This window comes from Psammomys obesus, unplaced genomic scaffold (assembly GCF_907164565.1).
Source record: "Psammomys obesus unplaced genomic scaffold, mPsaObe1.curated_primary_1811, whole genome shotgun sequence".
NCBI lineage: Eukaryota > Metazoa > Chordata > Mammalia > Rodentia > Muridae > Psammomys > Psammomys obesus.
In genome coordinates, this window is record NW_026586173.1 from 10692124 (window position 1) to 10702686 (window position 10563).

At 40.7% G+C, this 10563-nt stretch overlaps 1 protein-coding gene across 1 annotated transcript in view; it reads left to right on the forward strand.

Moving 5' to 3' along the window:
* The window catches only part of Tbx20 (T-box transcription factor 20), a 48363-nt gene that overhangs the window by 968 nt on the left and 36832 nt on the right, over nucleotides 1-10563 (forward strand). The window contains exons 2-4 of the mRNA XM_055601456.1: nucleotides 1969-2218; nucleotides 3037-3201; nucleotides 6934-7042. Coding sequence (XP_055457431.1) covers nucleotides 1969-2218; nucleotides 3037-3201; nucleotides 6934-7042 — 524 coding nt within the window. The remainder of the gene's footprint in view (nucleotides 1-1968; nucleotides 2219-3036; nucleotides 3202-6933; nucleotides 7043-10563) is intronic.

The window sequence follows — 10563 nt, forward strand, 5'->3', positions numbered from 1 at the left end:
AAAGAAAGAAAGAAAGAAAGAAAGAAAGAAAGAAAGAAAGAAAGAAACTAAAGAAATGTTAAGGGTCTTGGAAAGATAAGGAGGTTGGGCAGGGGCAGGAGAGAACTAAAGTCCAAAACAACTTGAAACCAAGAAGAAAACGCACGATACCAGAAACTAGTGTCAAACACAGCTCTGCGCCCCGAGCTGACTTTGCTTTCTCACCTAACTTCGATCTAGGTCAAAACCTGTAAAAGCAATATGAGCTAGGCGACAACCCCCACTTTTAGAGATAGCATTGGCTGCTAGTTTCAGCGTTGGACTTCCGAGGTTCCCTGTCACTAACTTTCATACGGTAGGGGAGTTCTTTCTTAGTACCTCCATCTCATTTTGGTGCCCAGTGGGAAAAGAGGATCTCAGGTCGAAGTTCCTGACAGCATGTGAGCAGTGCCCTGGGAAGCTTGTCTTCTCCATTAGTCTCAGGTCTGCATTCATCCTTTCTCTAACTTTCTAAAAACAAAACAAAACAACAACAATAACAACAACAACAACAACAAAAAACCTTCCTTCAATCAAAATTCTAAATTCTAAATGCTAAGCCAATCCCAGCTCGGAACCCCCCCCCCCCAGCTACCCAGTCTCTGAAAAGAGCAAAAGTGTTCACCTGTTTTGAGAACAACTTTTGTCTATTGCCTTCTTAGCCTTACATTTGCCGGCTCAGCAGAGAACAATCACTTAATGTCTAAATCAAGGCTCAGCAATAGGAACACTCAAAGGTTCTGTTAAGAGAGAGCGGGGTGTTTGATGGGGGTGGGGGTGGGACTGCAAGGGGCGGGTTTCCAATGTGCCCCGTGCAGGACCACTCAAGTTTATTAATTCTCCTCAGAATAACCTCGTGAGTGAGAGGTTCTGTCTTGTTGGTGTCCTTCTCCACTTCTGTGGTGCTCCTGGCAGGCAGCGCTTAGACAGCTTGCCTGCTCAGATTGTTCCCCAGTTCCCTATAAAGATGTGGGGTGACTATGCTTCTAAGAGTGTTTCAGGAATATAAGATGCTGGTACTGTCTGGGCTCCTCTTATTTTGAAACAACCTGCCTGACAAATGACTTGATAATCCTTAGGGCAGAACTCTATTTTCTGTTAGCCTCACATTGAGAAGCCTGGGAAATAAGAAACCATTTCACACAGCTGGAACTAGTTGGCTTTCCCTCAGAGCGGTTAGAACGCACTGGTTTGGGCTAGCTTCACACTGCGGATTCAAGTAGTTTCTTTTTTTAAGGGATGGGAGATAATTGGTGGGGAAATAAAACCAAACCAAACCAAACAAGCCCCCCCCCCCAACCTCCCCTGTATTGCCCCAAAATTACTGTGGAGGACCAGTCTCTTATCAGCTACACAGGGGAATGTTTGGTTCATAGGCAATAAGATTCCTACCCACTGGTAGCTGAAAAAACACTGTCCTCTCTCTTGAATTTCCTGCTTGCAAGCCTGGGTTCAAGTGGTTGTCCTCACTTCCTGGGTTATTTTGAGGAAAAAGCTTTGTCTACATGATCTCCCTGGTAATGTGTCCCTATCTTTAAAAAGTCTGTGCTAGCCCACCCCTGTGATTTAGCAAGCTGGATGCCAGTATCTTTCTAGTGGCACCCCCTGAAGCTGCGAAGTCTAGAATTTGGGATGTAGTAATAGTTACACTTTAGCCTTCAAGAACACAACTTTCCCTTTCCTTCCTAAGAGAGATTCAGCCACATAGGAAATAGGCCCTGGTTCTAGACAGACACTGCTCATTTGATTTGTGGGTTAGTGTCCAGCACCGGGCATGTCTCCGGTACATTTTGCACAGGGATGGATTGTACTCTTCTGCCCTTCTGCCGGGGAGTTTCAGAGTTGAGCAGCGTCAAATCCAAGTGCCCGTTTTGGGTATCCTGCCCAACTCCTTCCAACAGTGTCCCTTCTTAGCCAGTGTCAGCAGCCAATCTTCCTTCTTGTCTCCAGAACAATTTGTGGAGAAGTCGTCCTGTGCCCAGCCCCTGGGTGAGCTGACCAGCCTAGATGCCCACTCGGAATTCGGCGGCGGGGGCAGCAGCCCTTCCTCGTCCTCTCTGTGCACAGAACCACTGATCCCCACTACTCCCATCATCCCCAGCGAGGAGATGGCTAAAATCGCCTGCAGCCTGGAAACGAAGGAGCTCTGGGACAAATTCCACGAACTGGGCACGGAGATGATCATTACCAAGTCGGGAAGGTAGCTGGCATGGGCGGGAGGGGACTGAGCAAAGGGTTCGCGCTGCGCTCTCGGGAGCCTGGAGTGGTTGCTGCCAGGCGCGGGGCAGAGCGGTGGCCAGGTCGCCGCTTCCCACCAGCTCCCTTAGAAAAGGCTGCTGAACTGGATGTGGAACAGCATCTGGCTGCGACACCCCACACCCAGACCTGGGGACCTTGTCGCGCAGCGCCTGAGTTTGGGTTCCGTGCTAGGCCTGGTGGAAGGCGGTCGGCCGGGAACTACAGACAGGAGGGGAGGGAAAATCCCCATTACAGCCTGTTTGCAGTAACCTCCCGCTTCCAATAAAAAAAGTCAGCTGAAAACGAAAACGTGAAGGATGAAATTCCGGGGAGGAAGGAGGCCAGGGCGGTGGCCCTGGACGCAGGAGCCGGGCTGTTCCGGAGAAGGGCTCCCTGGTAGCTCTAGACCTTGGGCAATTCCTAGCGGATTTCAGAAGCATGATCCTCACCCCCCCACCCCCCCACCAGGATTGCCCGCGAATTTTGGTGTGTTAAGCAACTGAGCCATCTTTGGTTATTTGGGAGAAAACAAAAACAAACACAAAATTTTTATCTACCAGTAAGGACCCCTGTAAAAAGAGATATAAAATCATTTTTGCTGTGAGAGTCCTGTCACCATAGGCACTTCTCAGACGGTTCATACACAAAACAAAACAAACAAGAACCGAAGCTAAACTTGGGAACTGCTTAGTCTTAGCGGGTGGTTGCCACCTTCTTCTTTTCTCCTTAATTCCTCTGGCTCTGTACAAAGAATGAATCCAGCCCCTCTCTCTTTGTCAGGAGGATGTTCCCGACCATCCGGGTATCATTTTCTGGAGTGGATCCTGAGGCCAAGTACATAGTCCTGATGGACATCGTCCCGGTGGACAACAAGAGGTACCGCTATGCCTACCACCGGTCCTCCTGGCTGGTGGCCGGCAAGGCTGATCCTCCCCTGCCAGCCAGGTTTGTGACTCTGGACTTCTTGCAGGGTAGAGTGATTTATGTGAATTTTAAGTGAATTGTTTTTAAGCACTGGGCTCTGGCATGAGGGATTTTTCCAGGCCTGAGTACATGTCTTTCAGTCTTCGAGAAAGGTGAAGTTTGTGCGTAGAGAAAAATGTTGCCTTTAATTTTCTCTCTCATAATTAGTCCCAGATATTTGTGAAATTTCACTTTGAATATCTGTTAGAAATGTGACCTTCTTGAGATGCATGCCTGTGTGTAATATTTCTGATAGGCTCCATGTGCATAATATATTTTAGGAAAATTTAAGCCATTTATTATATGACTATATCTGCATATAATAAGGGTCATTTGGGTAAAATTGATTGTTTTTGACTCAGAGAAGAATCACAGGTTTTAGGTAAGGATGGCAATTTCTTCCTCCACTCTATAATTTTGATGGATAAACATAATTCAATGTTAATATTCTTTCACATTAAGGATAGCTAATACATTGGAAACAATCCAACTTGTTTTCTTGTGACTTTTGCTAATAATGTTTTTCTGGAAATACCTTTTTCTTAAAAATCACTATAAACTTTTCCTTTGAGCATCTTGTTCAATCAAATTTTCAAGGGGAATAGAGTAATAGCTGAAGTTAAAAGATTCTGTTAATATGAAGCAAATAGCATTGCTGATTTCTCTGTTTTGAATAAGGAACTGCAGGTTTCATGACTAATTTCTGGTAATTGATTGAAAGTTAGATCACAGCCAAGCATTAATTTCAATCTGTGAAGGTGTTACGAAGGATTGGATGATTCTTTGCAAGCATCTAGTCTGCAGCCATGGGCACCGCATCAGGAACAGTGGGCACAGTTCTGAAGGAGCATCAGTTTCACCAGCACTGGTCCAGGATTGGGCTTGCAGTCCAGGAAACAGAATAGCAATCTTTGCCTTTCTGTTTTTAAAAGAGACAGGAAGGTGGCCTTCCAAGCCTTCCAAATCAGCATATTAAACAATTAGGATTAGGAAATACTTGTAAATGACAGTTTGTTCTTCTAAGTGAAAAAGTTATACCTTAAAATAGATTAATAGATTTGGTGTTTTATGTTATTAAGATTAATAGAATTGGTGTTTTCTGTTATTTACTTTGGAAAACCCAAGTCAGTTTAGAAAAAAAAATATTTTTATCAGATGGGGTCTTATTATGTATGTAGCTCAGGCTGTCATCAAACTCATTGTCCTCTTGCTTCAGCTGGCAGACTGCTTTGATGGTGGCTCACAAATGCTCAGTTTTCAATTTCTCTTTAACACTAATTTGGTCAGATTCCTAATCATTTTTTCTAAGCACATGTTTGTTTGTTTTTTTCTTTCTCTATCCTTTCTTTTTCTCTAGTCTTTCACTTTTATTTATTTTTCTTCCTCTCTGAAGGTATGGGCAAATGCTGCAGGCCAGCGGGACTTCAGAAATATGACATGCTTGACTATGTTTCTAATTTGTTCTGGTTAGAGACAGAAAAGTGCCTACCATGTTCTATCTTTCTGAAGCATGTTTTTAAACTATTGCTGGAATTTTAGGTCGGGAGGAGGGGTATGAAGGAAGATGGATTTCCTGTGTGTTGTCTTGAGTACCCTGGTTTTGATTATTTATATTAATATTAGCTAAAAGCAAGAAACGGAAATATTTCAGATAATTTGTGGAAATTCTTGGCTGTTATTCGTATTACTGAAAATATTTTGTTACATTTTCCACTTCCATAGAAGAGGGAACTTGAGAAATTAGGATGCTTAAACAATGGTAGAAAGTGAGTTTCTGTGGAACTTCTAAATCTAAGAAGCTTTTTTTCCCCCTTCAGACTGAAGTTAGTGATTTCTGATCAGGAAACACAATCTTTGATAATATTATTTGGTAGTTGTAATAGGCATGGCATTATTCATGACCAAAAGTAAAATTCTACATTTCCATACCACTAACAGTAATTTTTATTTAAATAAGTTAATATCTATGCTAGTGTGATTGCATATAGTGAATATGATAAAGAAGAAGCATCTCATTAATTTCTAGCTTTTTTAGTAAACTGTGATTTTAGGAGAGGACAATGTGATACTGATCAATAAAGTAACTGTATTTATAAGATCATAGCTTTGGAGAGGTAAAACTTGAGAGGCTATTGTGTTTGTATTATAATCAAAGGATAATCTTATTTACAAGGTAATTACGAGAATCCTGCTGAAAACAATGAACGAAACAAGCTCCCAAGGCCTGTAAGGTTCTACTGTGGGTGGAGTAGACTCCATGGTACTGCCTGCCTCTTCATGTTTCACTTTTTCATGCATTTCGGCATGGGTACAGACTCTTAGTTTTTTGTTTTGTTTTATTTTGTTTAGTTTTTTTTTTATTTTTATTTTTATTTTTTTTTTTTTTGGTAGACCATGATGCAGTTGTCTCATTTTTTTCCAAATACTGCCAGGGATTTTTTCTTTCCTCCTCCTCCTTTTTTTTTTTTTTTTTTTTTTTTTTTTCTTCTTCTTCTTTAAACCAAACTACTTATGAATTCCAGCTGTCAGGATTCTATGTAAAACCTGGTATATGTCTGAAGGAGTTTGACTGGTGATATGGCTCCTTCATACATGAGCTTAGCATGCACCAAGCCCAGAGGTCAGTTCCCGGTGCAAAAACAAAAAAAGAAACAGAAAGGGGAAAACAGAACTCGTTTTATGAAAACGCAGACCTTGTCTTCCTTCTCATGTGGTCTATCACTCCGATTTGGAGAGGTTTTGTGATGAAGCCAGCAGGATTAAGATTTGCAAAGTGCTATACTTAGGGTGAGGGCAGGAGTGAAGGAATGGCTGGCCAGTACAGCAAGTCTTGTTTCCTTCCACACAGCCACCAATCAATAAACAATAGATTTTTCTTATCAAAGCTTTTTTTTTTTTGTTTAAGTATCTATAAGTGAATCACTTTAATAACCAGAAGTTCATATAACTTGCTGAAACTCTCCTTTAGCAGGTACATACGTAATGGCAACACAGCTTTGTGATAGTGTTTAAAGTTGACATGGAGGTGGGCTCTCAATTAGTAAACCTTTGTTCTGTCCTGTATTGAAAATTAGCCTGTCTTTGTATTTGTAAATTAAATTAGGCCACTTTTAAGTTTATATGAGTTGATTCTCTAAAATTATTTACTCATTTAAATTGTTTCTTTTCATTGTGTTACAATAATGCCTGTATTAGAAACTTAGACATTACTGTGACAGTTTTTCTTTTTAATATATCTGAGAATAAGATCACACATTTGATAAATGCAGGCCAGTAGTCTAAAAGGAGATGAGAGAGAGAGAGAGAGAGAGAGAGAGAGAAACAACTCATCTTTGAAAAAATGGCTTGCTCAGCAGATTAGAGGAAATGTATTCACTACGCCTAAGACTTCTGGAACATGAAGAAGTATGTTAGCTACTTTGAAGTAAGCACAGCATTGCTATTTGAATAAATTCAAGGTACATGGGACAAAAAAATGTTCCCCATATATGGTGTTTATATGTTCCTTTAGAATAAAAACATTTACCATAAACACGGAATTTTGTCTCTATTTTGGTCAAGGATCCCCACTATATAGCTCAGACTATTCTCAAACTCTAAATCCTTCTGCCTCAGCCTTCTGAGTGCTGACATGGCAGATGTGTGAGCCAATATGCTTAGTTGAAGACAGATTGTTAAAGAACGCCCCAATAAAGCTCTCCCGTATCTTCACAGGCTCTATGTGCATCCAGACTCTCCCTTTACTGGGGAGCAGCTCCTCAAACAGATGGTGTCTTTTGAAAAGGTGAAGCTCACCAACAATGAACTGGATCAGCATGGCCATGTAAGTACAGAGCCTTGGAGTCTCAAGTTCCGCTGGATGCAAGGAACATGTTATATGAAATATCCTTTCTCCACTGCCCTCTACCTTTCCCTCTCCCCCATCTTTCTAGCTTCCTGTTACCCATGTCTGAGTCATCCTATGAGATCTTGACTGCTTTTGTTAAAGCCATTCATGGGGATGTCATGTGGCACTTTTGTACCAGGGGTCGGGGATCTTCTGTGCCAAAGACCCCGCCCCCCCGCCCCTAACAGTTTTGCAAATGCTTTACCATATTCGCCACCAAAACGAAGGAAATATGCATTTAGGGAGGCCAGAAAGCTTATTTTTGGGTTAAGCATCGTACTTCTGTTAGTATATTAATAATACAGCATAAAGAAAGAGGGACTAAGACTTCTTGTTGGAGTCTCCTAAGTGTGTTCTGCAGAGAACATCATGTGAGAGGCAGCAGAGTGCAAGAGCCTCATTTCCAAATAAGTCTGCAAAGCTGCCAATCACGTTGCAAATTTCTATAAGGACTGGTGAAGCCTGTAAGGTGTTCAGAGAGCAGGGCTATCTGAAGGCCAGAAGGAAAATGCCTTCAGGTGCTTCTCTTAGGGGAAGTATGTTTGGGAGGTAGTTCAGGACCGCTAAAGCTCTAGATAAGTGACTCTGTTCTGCACCAGACACACCAAATTGTAAGATAAAGCGGTTCACTTTCCTCCCTAGAAGGAACCCAGAGAGTCTGTGTGTCTGTGGACAGGCTCAGTCATTGCTCTTCTCTTCCAGGGCTCTGAATTTTAGCTTTGGTTGCACTGGCAGCAGCAGTTATGTTAGTGTTAAGACAGATAAATTTGCAATTATAAACAAATGCAGAAGACCAACCAAGTCCCTGTCTCAAAAAGCAAAGCAAAGCAAACCAAACAAAAGCACATTTCATTTTGGATCAGTAAAGAGTTTGTTGTAATATGGGTTTTGGGAAAAAGAAAAAATCTAGCTCTGACCTTCTATCAATAGTTGATAGGGCAGATGACCATCGATGAAAGGGCCCTTGCCGTTTGCTAACGTTCCTTGTTAGAGCTGTTGTCTTTGATGTGATCGAATGTGCATGTGTATGTATTTGTGCGTGCACGCATGTATGTGTGTTCACATATGTATGTGGGTATGTGTGCTCATGCCATGCATGGCAGTGTCTTTGCTTGCCTCTCTTCACCTTATTATATCAAGACAGGATCTCTCACCCAACCAAAGCTTGCTGTCTCAGTCAGGCTGGCTGGCAGGTGAAATCCTTAGATCCTTCTATCCCCGTCTCCTAGTTCTGGGGCTGCAGGTATACACAGTCATGCCAATTTTTTTTCACGGATGCTGGGGATTTGAACTTAGGACCTTTCGTTTTCAGAACAAGCAGTCTTATTCATTGAGTATCTCCCAAGCCACTATGATTCAATGATCTTAAATAGAAATGTATGTACAAATTCTCTTTTCGATTGTACATGAGAAAATTCAAGGCAGGCTTGCAGGCTCCCTTTAAAAAGATTATTTCTGTGTTTTTGCCCTCAATTGTCAGAAAGAACATGATTTCTTTCCTTGGCTTAGAAATCCTGTGATAATTATTATAATTATATCTCTAATTTTCTTACTAAGTATGGTTCTTGTGACTTTAAGGCTTAGTTTTCATTGGATCTGTGAAAGAGAGGGAAATGGATTTAAATAGACAACAAAAAGAGGGCTCTGGAGATGGTTTCAGACAGTTGAATTGAACCTGAAACTAAACAAAGAACTTGAGTTGGTGTCTCTATCCTCATGCATCCAGGAGACATTGCTTGCTTTCTACAACCACATCAAGCTGGCAAGGCTGCCATCTGACTGTGGGTAGCATTGGAGAGACACCGGAAGTGGGTTAATTAGCTCCCGTTGTTTCACCTATTGGGAAGATAATAGACTTTTTTCAATTTTTAATTTTTTTATTAATCTTAAATTTTTTATTAATTTTTTTTATCCATCCTTTACTTTCTACATGTGAAACTTTAAGAATTATTTCGTATTCTCCAGAAAGGCTTCAGACTTCAACGGTAGATTTTTTAGCCAGAATTTAAATGTTTTTTTTTTTTAGCATTAGCTTCAGGGATAGCTGGATTTCAGTAGTTCTGAGATCTAGCCCGATCATGTGGTGATTAGACTGTGTCATATTGTTCAGTTGTCAGTGGCTACTTAGCCTTAAAACTTGTTTTTTTTGTTGTTGTTTTGTTGTTGTTGTTGTTTTCAAGACAGGGTTTCTCTGTGTAGCCTTGTTGCATTGTAGATCAGGCCTTCCTCGAACTCACAGCTCTCTGCCTGTCTCTGCTTCCCTGAGTGCTGGGATTAAAGGCACGCACCATCGTGCTGGACAAAACTTGTATGATTTACTAGTACCTTTTGTCACCAGAATTAGTGTCATCTGAAAACGAGAAAGAAGGTTTTAGGTACTATTTTATTTAACCAGCTTCTTGACTCAGTTTGATGAAGGTTCTATCACAGGTGCACTTTTCGGTCTCTGACAGGAACAAACACTATTCCTAGGAAGTTATTTCCTTAGAAAAACACAGTTTGCATTTCTGTTGATTGTTCTTATCTCCAGGAGGGAAGACTGAGGAGGCCTTGGAGACTGGCTGGGAGGGTTAGAAGTGGGAGGGGCGTTATTTAAGATTTGAAGGATGTTTGTTTGTTTTGTTTTTCATTTGTTATCTGCACATGTAGGTGGGCAGAATGTTATTTGAAAGTTTTTCTTATCTTTATAGTCGAAAATATAGAGAATGCTGATACATTTACATTAGAAGACAAATATTTGCTTCTTTTGTTCGTTTTTTTTTTTTTTTTTGTTGTTGTTGTTGTTTTGTTTTTTTTTTCAAGACAGGTTTTCACTGTGTAGCTTTGGCTGTCCAGGCTGGCCTTGAACTCACTGCCTCTGCCTCCCAAGTACTGGGATTAAAGGCATGCTCCTGGCTAAATATTTGCTTTTGTTTTTTGGAGGTGGCTTCAGAATTATGATCAATTTTCATTGTCTTGGACTTCTTGGAGTAAGTCATTATACAGAGAAATGATGTTCTTTTTCAAATATTTTAATATATTTGAATATCTTGTATTTCTTAGTTGTTTATATTTTTGTTTGAGACCAGAAAGAGAGGCAGGTACACATTTCAATTCCACTCAATGTCTCAAGGTCGATTTACAAGTTTGAAAGATTGACAGAAAGACATTGACTATGTGGTGTGTTGTTTTCTCATTTATATGGATATTGTTCTAAGGTGTATTGGAAATAGAGAAGCCATTTGTATAAAATGGGATATTATTGACATATAACTTCCTCTATATTGTGAGTAGTATAAGTATGTAAGCATTTTACCTAACACGATGCAAATGTTATATGAATAGTTATTAGTCTGAATCATTTAGGGAATATAGGCAAGAAAAAAGTATACATGTTCAGCATAGGCATAATAGTTTTGATCTAAGGATGACATCTATCTATCTATCTATCTATCTATCTATCTATCTATCTATCTATC